Source organism: Talaromyces rugulosus, chromosome II (genome assembly GCF_013368755.1).
Source record: "Talaromyces rugulosus chromosome II, complete sequence".
Classification (NCBI taxonomy): Eukaryota; Fungi; Ascomycota; class Eurotiomycetes; order Eurotiales; family Trichocomaceae; genus Talaromyces; species Talaromyces rugulosus.
The window spans coordinates 1,342,613-1,359,776 of record NC_049562.1 but is presented as its reverse complement, the minus strand read 5'-3'; the positions used below and the strand labels follow the sequence as shown (position 1 = coordinate 1,359,776).

Sequence of the window (17,164 nt, the reverse complement as noted above, 5' to 3'; positions counted from 1 at the left end):
TTGAAACGAAGATCTGAACATTTAAAGACGCCAAATTTTTTTTAAAAAAAAACTAAATACAAAAACTTAAACGCAAAACACCAACTCAAACTCAACGCTGCAAAATCAAAACGTTCATCAAAAACACCAGCTGTTCGTATATCTGTCAACGAAAAATGTAGCTTCTTAAAAAATCCTTTTTCGCATTGAAAAGAAAAAACACAAATCTACACAAAAAATAGAGAACCTCCATGCTTATGCGAAAATATCACAATCAATATGCCCGCGTCTAGAAAAATCCTTAGATGGTCGTTTGTGCAATTTGCGTGATACGGAAGAGCGCCCTGGGAGGAGCAACAAGGCCAGAACAGGTGTTACGACCTTAGTAGAATCACTCCCAAGGCTACGCTTTCAGTCGCCTAGCCTCGCAGGGTTCACAAATGGCCAGTTGTACTGGACCGCCAATGATTCGCCCCTTTGCAGTTCGTTTCGGTTCGCCTTCTTTGACAAAGAACCGCCCATCTGGTCCGAAATCACCACCGCATTCGTGGCAGACGAAGCACTTTTCATGCCATTGTCCGCCTATGGCACTTACGACAACATCATCCATGACATGTTGTTTGCAGCCTAGACAGCGAGAAGCGGTGCGGCGAGAGTGGCATCTGAGACACCAGGCAAATCCGTCTTTTTCTACAAATGGCGTTTCTTGGTTAAAGGGCTACTGAGCGTTAGCGTGACTGGACTTTATTAAAATAAAAAGGGGTTGGAATGCATACATCACCACACTCGGCACAGAAAAAGTGGCCGACGTGCCATTCAGCACCACAGGCTACCACAACTTCTCCTTCAATTGGAGTTTTGCAGCTCTTGCAACGTGGGCTAAATAGTTCATGAAAGTCAAGGTGGCAGTAAAACCGCAATCCTTGGTCCGCCGGATCGTCATTTGAAGTATTGGCAATTCTCTCGTCTCGTGTGGCTTCGGGCTCTTGGTAGAATGCGACACATTCCAATCCGGTACCACAGTGAAAGCACGAGAAACATTCAGGGTGGAAGCGTGATCTAGCCGCTGTAACAACTCTGCCTTCTATAGGAAGAGCGCAGTTTTCGCAGGTCGCCGTGGGAACACCAGATCGAGTAAACGGAGAGTACCATTTGCTCTGCGAAGTTGGTGCCATTCTCTTGGGATCAACAGGTCTCTGGTCTTTTTCTGGTGCAGAATTTGGTACAGGCTTCGATGTCCTGTTGTTTCTTTCCTTGCTGGGTTCGGTAACGGGTGGTGTCACAACAACAGGGGAGTTGTCATTGGAGTCGTCTGGAAGACTAATGGTCGGAATTGCTGGGGCTTCCGATACGTTTATAGCCGGAACAGCAGGAGAGCTTTCGCGAGATCTTTGTGGCTGTTCGTCTTGTGGCTTCCATGACGGATCGAAACTGACAATAGGTTGGCCTGGGCGGTCACTGACTGCTGTAGGCATGGGTAATTTTCCGCTGCGGTCTTTAAATTTCATGCTGGTGGCTGCCCTAATATCATCACCGCGAATCTCCTTGCCATCCTTATGCGGAAGAGGTTCTTCTTTTTTTTCTTCTTCTTCTTTTGAGCCACCGGATGATGGGGGCGTGGATGAATTTGTCGTGTACAGTGGGTTTCTTGACTGCGTAGGTGGGTTCCTGTATATATCGACTTTATTGAGCTTCCGATCGAAGGGCGAATTGCTGAAGCGGGGGGCCGCTGAGCCAGCTCCCTGTGGAAGTGAATTTCGAGGCTTGACTTTTAGAGCTGAAGGTGCTGGTGCAGGAGGGCCTCGAGTTTCAGGGCCGTTGTTAGGCTCCTCAGGCTCTTCATAAATAGAGTCCTCTGGGTTCCTGAAGATTCCCTTTGAGGATTCGCTACTGACAGTCCTTGGTCTCGACGGTGGCTTATCACGGGGGTTCGGAGCGCTATCATCAGGTGGTAATGCAAAGTTGACCCTTCCTTTCTTCTTGAAGCTTGATTTTGAAGATTGCTCATTGTAGTTGTCTGGCGACGATGTTTCCATGGAGCTTTCAGACCCTGACAAAGATGTTCTGTGTCTGCTTGAAGCGTCCGTAAAAGCCGGGGTGCTCTGACGTCTGGCGTGACTACCCTTATCCAAATGCTGCCGGAACCGATTGGTGCCGCTCAGATCGGGGTTGTGATATGCAGCATGAGGATTTTTGTAAGCAAGGCCTGGATTCTGATGTTCCCAGACAAGCTTCGTCGCCTCATCTTGAGCGCCAGCATATAGACGCTCTTCCTCCTGCAAATCCATCTCCTCTAACGCGTCGCGAAGCGAACGTGCCTCTTGTTTTTCCATCCAGCGCTGTCCACTCTCTCGGTATAGACCGCTTGGGCTGATAGAGTTGACTTGGGGAACAATCTTGGCCTCAGGCGAGGTATTCCTGTCCATCCCATATCCGCTTGGCGGGCGGACCAAGGGTCGACCTGCCGAACCGAACTGCCCCGAACGTCGGCTGTGAGACATGGCGCTCGCAGCACGAGGATAAGGGTCTTGATCGAGGTTCTCAGCCGAGAAAGAGTCGCGTTTGTTCATCGACAATGCCGATGCGGCTCGCGGCGGGGGCTCCTCACGCGGTTTGGGCGGCGAGGCTCTGATGCTGGTACGAGAGGGAAGCGGGCGAGAACCACCTGGTCTGGAGGGAGGGCCGGACCGGAGCTGCTTGAGATAGTTTGCTGGATTGTTATATTAGACGATCGATTGCCATTGCGCCTCGGGGAGCATAAGTAACGCGACTGGCAAACTCACCTACTTGGTCATCCGACATGTATGTCGGCCCTGGAGGACTGACCTTTCTCGAAGGATCCTTGACTCGATGTCTGTGTATCATGGTGGGTTATCTTTGGTGAAGAATGTTGGAGAGTCCAATCGAAGACGCAGGTGATATGATATGTGCGGTTGTGATTGCTATGTGTTGCCGATCTTCACAACAAAACAGGCGAGATATGGTGCGGCGGTCTCACACGCAAGGCTGGAGAGATTGATTATTATTTTTTTGGAATACGAATAGATAAGAATATTGCGACGCCAGTTTCTCAATTTCCAGGCCGCAATGCCTGGGTGGGAGAGTGCTGGCAGGGGTGGTGTGTTTGTTGTCAAGAGGGACGCTGCGCTGACGTTGCGCAAGCACGGGACAACAAACAGTTGATACGTATGACTAGTGAGAACGTACTAGCGATTGCGGGCCACGCCAGTTCATCGATCGATAGCAAGTTACTACGTAGCAAGCACTTAATATTGAGGCGACTCAGAGCCGACGTGGATCGGCCATCGCCTGATGCGCCAGTCGGAAGCATCGAGTCATCGCCCATCGCAGCCCAAAACAATCCGTCGCGCGGCCAACGCCGGGCCCGCCAATCACGTGTCTCCACTCGGAGATTGGGTTAGTCCGTTTTTGTAGTATATCTACGACGTTCTTCAGGAATAGAATACTTTAATTGCCGTGATTTACAGTACAACCATATTATTTACCGAGTATCCAGAACAGATGTGGCAGGAAGAAAGAACATATAATATTAGGAACGTATCTAACAACACCATGTAGTTGGTCTTCTCAACACAAACGCCATAATCATGCCTTGCCCAATATCAGAATTCGCACTTTTCGTTTGCCTGCGCCGCGTCCGCCCTCCTCCTTCACAGAGCTGACATTCACTTGAACCTTCTCGAACAGTTCTGCCTGGAGAGATCGCTCGGGCTCGGGGTGATTCTTATCCCACACGCGCACAGTAGACTCTTCCGGATCAAATTCACTCTCACGTCGATGCGCAATATCTCTTCTCTGCTCGTTGTCATGCACATCGGGCCTCTCCTTATCGCCCGGTAGCATGAAGTCTTCCAGGCGGACTACCCCCTCGATACCGAATCGAGGAACAAACACAACCACACCGTTCTCAAACACTCGCATGATGTATCCTTCTTCGTCGACGCCGACATTCTTGTCACCTCCCTTGTTCTTGGCCATCATTTCGCCGCGAGCCTTCAGTGCCTGGCCAACGTAGTACTCGATGCTAGCCCTTCCTGCGAATTGTGCATTGCGATGGCGGTAGTTGATATTCTTGCACACATCTTCCAGCTGGCGACGCCGGCTGAGTCCTTCTGCCGAAGTGTATCCAATTGCAGCGGCAAGCTGGCGGTGAGCGATGAGATCAGCGTAACGACGAATTGGCGACGTAAAGTGTGTGTAAATAGGTGACGCAAGACCGTAATGGCGGAAATCAGCCTCAGCATGTGCACCAGCAGTGAAATACTCGGCCGAAGTCATGCACCGAGTGGCCAGGATACGGATTAAAGTGTTGAAAAAGGGGTTCTGTGGGTCGACACAGCGATCAAGAGAATCAGCTAGTGCTTTCGAGCTCGATACGTCAAGCCTAAGGTCACGCTTTTTCTGCAACTGTGTAGCCAGGTCCTCGAAATTCTGAGGAGGCGGCGCTGCGTGTCTACGCAACAGAGCTGTCTGAGGGAAAGCGTTATAGATCTTAGAAGCTACCGTAATGTTGGCGAGAAGCATAAACTCTTCAACCAGACTATTCGTTGCTAAATGCGCCTTGGTCTTGACGTCCGTCAAGGGATCGTTCAACTCCGACTCGGTCTCAATTCGGATTTCTGGGGACGCAAGGTTCAGGGCACCAGCGTCCATACGTTTCTGGCGCAAGACCTTGGAAAGATGCAGGAGCGTGCGCATGCTCTCAGTCAGTTCATCCTTCTTTGATGCGTCATCGATACGGATCTGAGCCTGTTCGTAACTGAAAGCCTCTCGAGACCTGATTACTGACTTTGTAAAATCAGCAGACACGATTTCTGCGTTTGGTGTTATTTCCCAGATGGTGGAAAAGGCGAAACGCTCCACGTAAGGCTTCAACGAACACAGATCAGTTCCGAGAAGCATTGGAAGCATATCGATTCTTTTGTCAACCAGGTAAACAGTAGTACCACGCAAGCTTGCTTCAAGATCCATCGCGTTGTTGGGTTTCACAAAGTGAGACACATCAGCAATGTGAACACCGACTTCAAAGTTGCCATTGGGTAAAGGACGTGCGTGTAAGGCATCATCAATATCCTGACAGCCCGGAGGATCGATACTACAGATCAAGAGGTCTCGCAGATCACGACGGCTTTGCCAGCCAGGGTCTTCTTTGCTCACAGGCACCTTCCAGTTATGTCCCTCAGTAGGAAGACAGTCCAGAACCACCTTCGGGAATGGTCGATATTGCACATCATATTCGAGAAGGAGAGCTTCGGTCTCGGCTCCTTTGGTCTCCAGTTCTCCCAAAGATCGCACAAAGTGGCCTGTAGGATAACGGGAGTCACGATCCCAGCCATCAACAGTAACCAGGATCCTTTGTCCGAGAATGTCGGCTGCTTGACGCGTCCGGATTCGGATTTTAGGAACTCGTTTGTCCATAGGCAACACAAAAACGGTCTGCTGACGCCTTCCAGAATTGGTCTGCAAGGATGTTGACGACGCATCGACATGCCCGACGTATTGTCTCCAGTTCCGTTTAACAATTCCGACGACCCGGGCAGTGGGTTGGGGTTTACCCTCGGCATTTTTCCCATGTGCTTTTTTGACTTCTTCCTGCAGGGCTTTCTTTTCTCTATCAGTCGTCACCGTCTCATTCTCTTCGTCCTCTGGGTTGTCGTTTTTCGTAACCGCCTCTTCATCAATAATCTTCGAAGACGGTGATTTCCATTGGTCCTTAGGCAGAATCTCCACGACAACCACATCACCGGAGACGGCTCGATTGCTATTATCACGGCCAAGAATCAAAAGCGACTTATCGAATGCGCTCACGTTGACAGTGCCTTCCAAGTAATTATATGGTGAAATGTTGAATACGCCCTGATGCATTGTTCCAGCACGTAATCCAGTCATCATCTTCGACATTGAATAGTACTCTGGATAGAAAAGCTCGGTTTTCTTGCCTTTTTCCTCGCGTGAGTCATTGATCATGTCGAGTAATAGGTCTGAGTCTTCGAGGCCAGACACATAGTCAGAGAGCGACAGCGCAACCACGGACTCCTCTTTAGCTTTGCGCAAGTTTTCCTTGTCATCCGTGAGGACCACAATGACTGGGATAGACTTTCCCGGCTTGACAGATTTTTGCAGGTGTTTCCCGTACCAGTTTGCGACAGCGCGAACAGCTCTATCGTTCCGGTCGTTTATGGACTCGTTAGGGTCTCGACGAACGTGAGTTTCAAGGCGGAACTCATTGAAGAACAGGTAGAACCGCTTTTCGTCGGATTTGATGAGAGACAGTAAACGGTTGTAGAGCGGAAGCGAAAGGTTTTTGAGTTCCTCGAGGACTGTTTGGAGGATAATCACATCGTAAAAGGCTCCTGTGTGCTCAAAAAGGTCCATTCCATTTAACAACGCATTGGTATCTGGCACGATGTAGTGACCCTTCGGAAAAGCTTTGCTACCGGCGGGCTGATCAGAAAGAACAAACGGCACAACTTTTAAATAAACAAGCATATTAGTTGTGGGTACCCAAAAAAAACCTCGTGTGCATACTTACTGTTGCCATTTGCATCCGCAGGCGCATGCGCCGGACATGTCGTGCAAAGCTTTGAAGAGCAAGGAATATCTTGTCTCAAATATAGCTCTCGAACTATTTTCTGGACCTTGCCACTTTTTGTTGAGCGTATGAAGACTTTGCTGGACACATTTTGGGCGTGCGGATTTGAAGAAAAGTCTCTTCGCAAGCTTTTCATTTTGTTGGCGAGCTGCGATGGGCCCAACGCGGTGGCCTTCGTTTCAATATGAAAAAAAATATATGAAATAACCCAACGAGCAGATCCACCTAAGGACTTGTTGTATTCTGCTCAGCACCACTTGAAGCAATCAGCCAACGGGGAAGGTCTGTGACGAAGTTAGCGGGATGTCGAGGAGCGGCTGCAGTCTTGCGAATTCTTAATCAGCCTTATCGGAGCAAATCCTTATCGGACGAGCACCTCCAATGTCAACTCAATCATCACCTGTGTTACTTCTCAATTTTTTTCTCGAAAGTTTTTCTGAAATTCGCAATCAAGATTCAATATAGATCCTTGATCTGTTCTCGATTTGTTGACTGTTCATAATGGCGATAGCTGTATGCACCCCTCCTCTCTTGAATCCCCGCAGTACTCACACCCCAATCCTAGGCTGTAGGCCAACTATGCTCGACAGCGAGCATGGCACATAATCTTGCCCAATGTCAGGTGCTCGTGAAAAAGGCTGTAGCTGCTGGTGCCAAGGTACTTATTATCTGATCGGTAAAGGCAATGACTCTGTTACCATAGACTAATAGCAATCAAGGCACTGTTCCTTCCCGAAGCCGCCGACTATATCGGCTCTTCAGGTGCTGAGACTGTATCATTAGCACGCTCTGTTGAACAGAGTGAGTTTGTCCAAGGCTTGCGGAAAGAAGCCAAAGAGGCGAGGCTGCCTATTAATGTCGGCATTCATGAACCTGCTCAAGGAGGAAGCAAGGTGAAGAACACCTTGATATGGATCAACGAGAACGGCGATATTGCGCAGCGCTATCAGAAAATCCATCTATTCGATGTCGAAATAAAAGATGGACCAGTCTTGAAGGAAAGCGCGTAAGTCAACCTATAGGAGTTCCCATGGAAAATTCTGACAATTGGATTCAAGGAGTGTCGAGAAAGGTATGGACATTCTTGAACCATTCGAAACACCGGTGGGAAGGGTAGGCCTGGCAATATGCTTTGATGTATGTGTTAACCCCAGTCTTGTTTACAGTTATTTTCTATCTAACACTTCACAGTTACGATTTCCTGAGATATCTCTTGCCCTAAAGAGGCAAAACGCGCAGCTCATAACATACCCTTCGGCATTCACGGTGCCAACGGGAAGAGCACATTGGGAGATCTTACTTCGAGCACGAGCAGTCGAGACTCAGTCGTATATCATTGCTGCTGCCCAGGCTGGATCGCATAACGACAAACGCCTAAGCTATGGGCACTCGATGATCGTCAATCCGTGGGGAGAGATTGTTGCAAAGCTTGGAGGTGACTTTAGTGAGCCCGAAATTGCAACTGCAGATATCGATCTCGATATTGTTGCCAGAGTCAGAAGAGACATGCCACTACTGCGAAGGACCGATGTATATCCAGAGGTTTGATCAAAAGCATTGGTGGAAATCACTTCAACCTGTAAATATCCAGATATAGCAATATAAACAAGGCTTTTCCTTTCCATTTATGTAGGGGTTGGAGTGGCAGTTTTGACTACAATTGGCTTCTGTTGTAGCTTTCTAAACCGTTGTTTACCAGGAATTTTCATTCACAATTAATTGTGTCTATATAACCAATAGGATGAACGGAATTCCATATTTAAGAAACTGAAAAAAAAAGAATGCATATCAATGAGGAAACATGTCTAAAAGCATCAACAGTCCCAGCCCCAGCCATCTTTCATACGACTGCGCCGAACCAGAGTAGAAATGCCGGCGACGATCTCTATGTACAACGCAGTTGGGGTTAAAGCACAAAATCATACATTGACGCCTATTTTTGGGCCTTTTCAGGGTCCTCCAAAATACCTTCAATCTCCAGTCTTCGACGAGCCTCTTCCAAAGCCCATGTTTGTATCCTATAACCGTACAAGTCAGTACAAATGTTCAAAAGAAAATGAAAAATGCGATATTTCAAGAACCAATCCGATCCCAGAAGAGAAGGCTCCCCGTTGAGAATCAAACCAGGTTCAGTCATTTGGATATACGTACGATGTGTCGGGCTTAAAAACATATGCGACGCCAGCGGCAACCAAGCTTCCGATGAATCCGTAATACCAGATGTTCTCCCATCCTTCCTTCTTGTATTTTTCGCCGGGCTTGACGCCGAAAAGATATCCGCCTGGCGGGTCGTAGTGGCTACCGTGGTCAGCAGCACGCAGCTCACTCCGCGTCGAGAAGGAGCGGAGGGCTTGCGGCTGGCGCAAAAGGCAGCGCGAGCGAAGAAGAAGGGATGGATTGCGAGACGGCATTGTGCAGGTAGTTGTGGACAGCGCAATGAGGTGTCGTGCTTGAGCAGGAGGTCGATATCCGATGCGGGGGTGACCGAGTTTTCCCGGCGTTGGACACCTTAGCACGAGCGGCCTGCGGTGTTCAGGGCCCGATGATCTTGTTTTATTGATTTCTGGTATGGGTTTTGTCCAATTGGCGAACGTCGACTGCTCGCAGAAGCTTGGGGTGGCCTGTCTTGACGGTGGGAGGTGCCAGGGTGAAGCTACCCAGGAGTTTCCGGCGCAGCGGCCGGTCGATCAAATCCGGCTAGACTATATCTGCCTTGATAACCAGGCATCGGTTTTGTTTCTGCCTCAGGCGCCCACACTAGCCCGCGCTAGCCCGCCATAATCATATACGCGCGACGCGTCTGCTCGCGTTGATTGAACACAGAGCTGGGCTTATCAACAACAATTACCGACTTGGTGCCTCCGAAGACAGCATACTATTGCAACTAACCTTTCATTACCTACTATGTATATCATACACCGAGTTGGAGACGTATAGCAGCAGGTAGTTACTGTCTTCTTCTGTCTTGCTCACATCTGATTAACCGTCCCTTAACAGTGTTGTTGCTGCAACCTCGATTGATGCTCGACATGACCACAAAACAAAACTCCATTATCTCGGCCAACTCACGAACGAAATTGGGCAATTTCCGATATATTCCACGTACAGAAAAAACCGAAATGACTTCACCCAAGAAATCAGCTATCGAAGTTTCCGATGCTACCTCCGCCAACGCAGACAAGGAAAATCAGAAGTCTTGGATGAATGGGGTCGCAAGGCCACCCAAGTCACCCACCAAAAGCCAGACGTCAATACCACTCAAGGAATCAAAACAATCAAAAGAATGTCCTAAAACGCCTGCAAATAGAATACCACTGGCCGATCTCATCAGCAACGCCGAAGACGCCATAAACCTTGTTCCGGAGAAGGAAATGACTCCCGACGATTATATATCCTGGCAACCAGCACCTCCTCAGAGCTCAGGCGCAGCAAGCGGGACAAAGGGACGAGGCAAGAAGCGCCGGCACAGTTCGTCTCCTACTAGTTCGCCGGGGAAAAGTCTTAAATCCGGCAAAGCCAAAGAGCCGTTCGATTTGAAGACCTTCCAAGCCCTTCTAAAGACCCCACAGAGCGACATAGCGACTGATCTATGGAACAACTACGTCGGAAAAAGCAAGCTAGAAGGAGCTCTAGACATTCCAGCCAAATTTGCCAATTTATCTTCTTCGCCTCGAACGCCTACTATATCAGAAAAAACAGGACGGGACTCTTCAGCGCTGCGGAGGTCTACTAGTTGCAATGCTGACTGGCCATCCTCCAATGCAAAACGAAGAAGAGTTGATGGTTATCAGGGCACGCGTGCTGCCCGTGATATTTTCTCTCGGTCGAGAAGCAATGTTCTCGATTCTGGAAGCTCCAGAAAGATGAGCTTTCTCTTGGATAAAATCCAAAACTCACTGGCCAATTCAAAAGCATTCACTAAGACTGCCCCGCCTTCTTCTCCGCCTACTCAGGATGATAGACGAGAACCATCACCGTCACCTTCCAGAAGCAAGCCAAATGGAAAATTCGCCGCTGGTCAGCACATTCCTGAGGTTGCTATGGAACGCAATAATTCAGTCGATCAACCACAGACCCGCCCTAAGGACAAGATATCATCTTCCTCATCTGAATTCAGTGATGATGAATTCGACGACGACATATTAGCTCTTGTTGAATCAGCAACAGACCCGTTCACTGATTCTAGCAAACCAAATGATAAGATGTCCGAAACCCCCATCAATCGCAGCTCGTTCAACCTACAGCAATCACCGTGCCCCGTTCAAAATCCCAATAAAGAAAGAGCCGCGACGTCGAAACTTCAAAATCAAAGTGACGACGAATTCGATGACGATGACGATTTCGGAGAAGGCATGGAGGAATTACTTGCACAGTACGATGATAAAGGATCACGTCAGAATGGTACTATTTCTTCAGACACAAAAGAAGTGAAGGCTCAGACAAGTGCAATATCAAATGTATCTCGGCTCGGTGAGATCACAGGCGTCCAGTCAGACACGAATATATCTCTGGACGATGAATTCGACGATGATGAGCTGGATCTTGACGGCATAGACCAGGATGCAGTAAATGTGGCGGAGCATCAGGATCAAGTTGGTTACCCTTAGCGTATTTCTCTTTAGATACTTACTACGAATAGAAACCCAGAGCTCAACAAGCCATCAAACGCTATCTCATTATACAAATAGCACAGAGCCAGTATGTAAATCAGAAAGGCCGTGTCCAGTCAGAACAGGTTAGCAGAGTTCACTTGGTATCTCCGGTCAAAGGTATGGGTAGCTCATGAAAATTATAGGTACTCTCCGTCGAAGATGAAAGAACTCGCTTTTCCAACGTGATCACATTACGCGATAGTTGGTTCGACTCGCCATGCACAAAAAACTCCTACATTCATCTTATCGGCGATTTCGACAACAATGGTCACTGTATTGTTGATGACAGCCATAACATGATTATTCTTCACCCCGATCATCTGATATCAGCTACTGTTGTTGCTGATGCGGTGACATGTCAAAGACGCGCTGTCCTGCAAGACCGAATCAAGGCAACTTCTGATATCAATAGGCCACAGATTTTTGGACATATCCTACACGAGGTCTTTCAGGAAGCTATGAAGGCCAACCAATGGGATCTGTCATGGATACAAACGATGGTAGAGCGGGTCCTTGTCCGATACGTGGAGAGTCTATATGCCATCCATATGTCCATGAATGAGGCCGTGGAGTATGTGATGAGCAAGGTACCCGAGCTGCAGGCTTGGGCTGAAGTTTTTCTTCGCTCTAGCCCGAGTGTAAGTCTTGTTGAGCCCAAGGACGAAGATGAAGACAATCTCTAATCTGTACCTTACAGGCAGAATCGTTGGTCGAAGATCGACATGGCTCAAAGGCGAACTTGAGTATAAACAAACTACTAGAAGTTGAGGAACATGTGTGGTCACCCATGTATGGGTTGAAAGGAAACGTCGACGCAACTGTTCAAGTAGTCTACAACGACGATACCGATAACAACCAAAAGACATTGACGATACCTCTAGAAGTGAAGACAGGCAAAAAAGACACCAGCCATAGTCACCGAGCCCAGACTGCGCTATATACACTTTTGCTGTCTGACCGATACGGCAAGCCCTCTCATCGTGCAGGGAACAGAACTCTATTTGCTAACTTTTTTCTTCTTCTAGATATTGAGATCACCTTTGGACTTCTTTACTACCTCGAGATGAGAAAAATGTTTCGAGTTAGGGGCATTCGCCATGAGCTCCTGCAAATGATCCAAGAACGAAATCGCCTGGCGGGATACGTCCGTGAGAAGACGGAGCTGCCGCCCATGATCAAGCGGCCCCATATGTGCAAGCAGTGTTACTCTAAGACGGCTTGCTTTGTCTACCATAAGCTGGTTGACAACGGGGATGGTGAGACGAGCGGCGTTGGAGACAAATTTGAGGAGGTAGTTGGCCACCTCAACCCTCAACATGCCGAGTTCTTTAAGAAGTGGGATAGCCTCCTGACGAAAGAGGAAAAGGACATGATGAAGTTTCGACGCGAACTGTGGACTATGCTCAGCAAGGAGCGAGAGGCCCTCGGTCGTTGCTTCGGCGAAGTCATACTCGAACCAGGCTATTCTTACGAGGATGAAAATGCCCCAAAGATAAATCGATATCAGTATACATTCGTCAAGGCAAAACCGTTGCCGGGTTTTTCTTTTACCGAGTCTCAGATTACCATGGGTGAACCGATAGTCATATCTGACGAAAAGGGCCATTTTGCATTGGCTAATGGCTACGTTCTTAAAATCAGCCAGAAGAGAATCACAGTGGCAGTGGATCGGCGATTACACAATGCACGAGTCAAAGGGAAGGGATTCGATCCTCATGCAAACCAGAGTTTCAGAGGTATAATGGAACTCGAGAATAACAACCCTTCAAGCTCGTCGGCTGTCGATGACGGAGAAGAGCAAATGATTTATCGACTTGATAAAGACGAATTCAGCAATGGTATGGCCACGGTGCGGAATAACCTGGTGTGCATGATGGAGAAGGATCTATTCCAAGCTCAGCAATTGAGGAAGCTTGTTGTTGAAGGGCAAGCGCCCAGTTTCAAGATTCCATCGTCTTCGTTTGAGCTGTCTTCATCAGCAAAGTCCGGTCTCAATGTTGATCAAAAGCGAGCTATTGACAAAGTCATGAGCGCAAAGGACTATGCTCTTGTTCTGGGGATGCCTGGCACTGGAAAAACGACGACAATAGCACATATCATCCGTGCCTTAGTCTCTCAGGGAAAGAGTGTGCTATTGACTTCCTATACTCACACAGCAGTCGACAACATCCTCCTTAAGATCCGAGATGACAATATCCGAATTCTTCGCCTCGGTGCTACGTCAAAGATACATTCTGAGGTTCAGCAATTCGCTGATCTGGCCGCCGTTCCGAAGAATACGATCGAGGAGTTGAAAGAGTCGTACGAAGAATCCACAGTTGTGGCTACAACATGTCTGGGTGTCAACCACCAAATCTTCAACCAACGTGTGTTTGACTATTGTATCGTTGATGAAGCTTCTCAAATCACACTACCAGTTTGCCTGGGGCCTATTCGGATGGCGAAGACGTTTATTTTGGTTGGCGACCATTATCAGCTGCCACCTCTGGTTCAGAACAAGGAAGCCCAGCAGGGTGGGCTTGACGTGAGTCTGTTCAAGCTTCTATCTGACGCTAATCCATCATCTGTGACGAACCTGGAACACCAATACCGGATGTGCGAGGATATAATGCTCCTTTCAAACAATTTGATCTATTCCGGACGTCTCAAATGCGGGAATTCACAGGTTGCTTCACGCACTTTGGTCATTCCAAATTTGAAGGAAGGATTGAAGAGCCACCATGTCACATCTCTCTCACAAATGTCCTCTGGACGATGCCTCGGCCCCAGTCACGGACGTTGCTGGATCAAGGATCTACTCGATCCTTCAGCAAAGACCAGGCTGGTAAACACTGATACTTTATCTGGACTCGCCCCGGAGATTGTAGCCGGTTCTCGCATGACGAATCCTAGCGAGGTAACACTGTGCGCACAGCTCGTCGACTCGTTGGTATCGTCGGGCATCTCGCCGCGAGAAATCGGCGTGATCACTTTTTACCGAAGCCAGCTGTCATTGCTACGACACACGCTACGGCGCCACTCCCCCGAACTAGAAATGCACACAGCGGACAAGTTCCAAGGCCGAGACAAGGAAATCGTGATTCTGAGCTGTGTGCGGAGCAACAATGATAAACAGGTTGGCGAGCTCCTGCGCGACTGGCGCCGCGTCAACGTGGCATTTACTCGAGCCCGAACGAAACTGCTAGTCATTGGCAGCAAGTCCACGCTTCGAGACGGTGATGAGCTACTACGCAAATACGTGGCGCTGATGGAGAAACAGCAATGGGTATACAATCTCCCCAAGGACGCGCTGGAAGATCACGTATTCGAGTCCAGTGACGACCAGGCACTGTCGCCCACACAACGGCGAACAAAACCAGCAGCAGCAACTTCACCACGATCCATGGACTTGACTCCCAGTAAAAATAATCCCAAACGAAAACGCCAGTCGCCGACTACTACAACTACTACATCGCTGAGTCCATCGGATGGAAACAGGGTCAAAAAGGCTAAGCTCAAGACACCGGAAAAGAGAGGCAGTCGAGGCTTCAATACAGACAAAATTTTGCATGCACGACCTATATTGAATGACCTAGTGAATGAATTTCTTGAATAATGACGAAAAGTTTGGCTTTCGCTATTAACCGTGCGCTGCTTTGGGTGCGCAACGGCTCAACGGGGATTTCAGGACTGTCGATTTTTGTATAGGTTCTCGTGCAAATTAGGAAAATCAATTTATTCATACATTCCAACCCCTATATAAATGCTAAAAATCAAAGTAAAATTGAATTGTGGAACAAATAGACACAAAAGACAGGATGGCTTCAATGAGACACCACTACGAACATGATGACAATTCCCTTTTTGTCAGCGAAGTTAAAGTCATTGTCGCACTTATGATTGTTCGGCTTGTTAGTGGTTCCTTTCTTCCAGACCACAATGGCGTTCCTGTAATTCTATTTTCCTTTACAGGCGATACGCGTGGTAGGATGCTAAAAGCTCGTATGAATGAGAAGTCCCTTGTTAACCGAGAAAGCGAATTTTATGACTTTAGCCCTAGAGTTGGTGCTCATTTGATCCTTTTCGTTCGGTACATGACGAGTCGTTTGCAGGGAACAACGCAAACCCTCGATCGTCCAGAGATCAGGTCAAGTATTGCTACATATATCGAGTCTTACACAATCGATCATCTGGAAGCTAGTGGATATATCAGATGATGATATCTGCCCCAGGCCAATATACTATCACGTGCAAGGGAACAAAGAAAATGGCTACTCTAAGCGAACCTCACACAAATCCTGTAATAATTCTTCAGACAGTCCGCTCAGTTCTTCTCAAGCTATCAAATAACATCTGGGGGTCTTCCCCAAACCTGATCCCTGACCTGTCAACTTGTATCGACAATATCAAATCCGATATTGTTCGAAATGAAACAGTATTATTCTCTCTAATAGCCTGCGGCTTTTGGAAACGAGCACTACAATGCCTGGACATATGGGGATTTGAGGGCAAACCTCACGTCACCACATATTAGCCATTATCGAGTCCAAAAGGCACCGCTGCATCTCTAAGAAGGAATAAACTGGTAGCAAGGGCTTCTGGATTCCAAAGAATATCTTGATCCCACGAAACGTCGTATCAAGAGGCTATGAACCTGGTGTGAGCTCAAAAGCTCGTGTAGATTCATAGCACGAAGTTTCCTTTTTGAGTTAACACAAGATCACTTGGTCACCTTTGGCCTAAGCAGTGTTTGGGGGGGGATGCTTAACAGCTTGTGAATGAGTCTCAGGATCTCATGGGTTTGCTGTATTTTTACACCTTGTTAGCAATACTCAATCAGTTGCTAGCATCTATGAAGACAGCGACGACCATCCAGGCTCGTTCAAGCCAGCTAGGCCTCCTCAAATCTGGGCTTCATTCTCCCAGATTGCCTCAATGCGCAGTCAGCCAAAATCACCAAGCAAATTTGGGACAGAGAGAGTGGGGTGCACAGTTACCAGAAAGAACGGGAATACGATTTTGAAAATGGCTCAAGAGTTAACTGGACTAAACGATTATAACTTGCACTTATGCCAACGACAAAAATGGATAAAATATTCCGGTCCTAGGGATTTTTGCCATAGCTATTGCTTCCATTTCTTCAAATATGACGCTTCTCGGAAAGAGTTCAAATTCACCATCAGCCGTGATCCATCGTCCAACAGTCTTAGAACGCCACTCTACGAAATATCCGATATACAATACACCGTCGATGTACAGTCTATATTACAGATATTGCATTCAAGTTACGAATTTGTCTATTATTGATGCGGATGTCCCCGGCTTTATCGTTAAACTCGATGATGCACAATAAATAGTCAACGTTGTCATCTTTATTTTCCTTCTCACCTCTTGTTCATCACCCCATCCGCCTGCAAGAAAAAAATCAAATTCCTTGCCAATAACAACAGGCTGGGCCAACCAACGAGGAGACCCTGGCAGGAAGACCATGGCGATACCGAGACCCATATCAACTTCGGATCTGTCTACTAAAAGCTTGCGCTTCTTGACAACGGAACAGGCACTTGCGGATACCAAAGTCTTGTCGTCTGGAGTGCCGCCCCAGACCATCTATCATCGCCACCCATTTCCCACTTACCTGGCAGGCAATGGGGAATAACGATTTCGACAACAATGTTTACTTCCCCTCTACTTGGGACTAGGAAAGCACCTTTTCAGAACAAACAAAATTCGGCATCAAAACTCTCCCTCGCTACATGGAAGCCCTGCCAAATAGTAACATTCCATTGCCTTCCATACCGGTTTTTGGGGGAACAGGGATCCCCGGCAACTTGCTGCAACGTTGGGTGGCTTGGTAACAGTCATACAATCAAAAATTAATATCATTACCATTATATCAATAATACATTGCCGATTTATTAACGTCAATATGTCTTGATGC

At 47.8% G+C, this 17,164-nt stretch overlaps 6 protein-coding genes across 6 annotated transcripts; 3 read left to right on the top strand and 3 right to left on the bottom strand.

Moving 5' to 3' along the window:
* Positions 1-382: 382 nt before the first annotated feature.
* Positions 383-2,844, bottom strand: TRUGW13939_02927 (uncharacterized protein; the record flags this gene model as incomplete). Its single annotated transcript, XM_035486114.1, has 3 exons — positions 383-697; positions 756-2,689; positions 2,763-2,844. 3 exons carry the CDS (start codon positions 2,842-2,844, stop codon positions 383-385), a joined length of 2,331 nt encoding a protein of 776 aa, XP_035342007.1.
* Positions 2,845-3,585: 741 nt separating this feature from the next.
* On the bottom strand, positions 3,586-6,728 carry TRUGW13939_02926 (uncharacterized protein; the record flags this gene model as incomplete). Its single annotated transcript, XM_035486113.1, has 2 exons — positions 3,586-6,470; positions 6,533-6,728. The coding sequence occupies 2 exons, from the start codon at positions 6,726-6,728 to the stop codon at positions 3,586-3,588; spliced, it is 3,081 nt and encodes a 1,026-aa protein (XP_035342006.1).
* Positions 6,729-7,187: 459 nt separating this feature from the next.
* On the top strand, positions 7,188-8,140 carry TRUGW13939_02925 (uncharacterized protein; the record flags this gene model as incomplete). The annotated part of the gene is made up of 4 exons (XM_035486112.1): positions 7,188-7,250; positions 7,312-7,598; positions 7,651-7,729; positions 7,784-8,140. 4 exons carry the CDS (start codon positions 7,188-7,190, stop codon positions 8,138-8,140), a joined length of 786 nt encoding a protein of 261 aa, XP_035342005.1.
* A 385-nt stretch (positions 8,141-8,525) lies between these two features.
* Positions 8,526-9,003, bottom strand: TRUGW13939_02924 (uncharacterized protein; the record flags this gene model as incomplete). Its single annotated transcript, XM_035486111.1, has 2 exons — positions 8,526-8,610; positions 8,744-9,003. The coding sequence occupies 2 exons, from the start codon at positions 9,001-9,003 to the stop codon at positions 8,526-8,528; spliced, it is 345 nt and encodes a 114-aa protein (XP_035342004.1).
* A 618-nt stretch (positions 9,004-9,621) lies between these two features.
* Positions 9,622-14,839, top strand: TRUGW13939_02923 (uncharacterized protein; the record flags this gene model as incomplete). The annotated part of the gene is made up of 4 exons (XM_035486110.1): positions 9,622-11,184; positions 11,232-11,327; positions 11,388-11,882; positions 11,942-14,839. The coding sequence occupies 4 exons, from the start codon at positions 9,622-9,624 to the stop codon at positions 14,837-14,839; spliced, it is 5,052 nt and encodes a 1,683-aa protein (XP_035342003.1).
* A 280-nt stretch (positions 14,840-15,119) lies between these two features.
* Positions 15,120-15,440, top strand: TRUGW13939_02922 (uncharacterized protein; the record flags this gene model as incomplete). The annotated part of the gene is made up of 1 exon (XM_035486109.1): positions 15,120-15,440. One exon carries the CDS (start codon positions 15,120-15,122, stop codon positions 15,438-15,440), a length of 321 nt encoding a protein of 106 aa, XP_035342002.1.
* Positions 15,441-17,164: the final 1,724 nt, after the last annotated feature.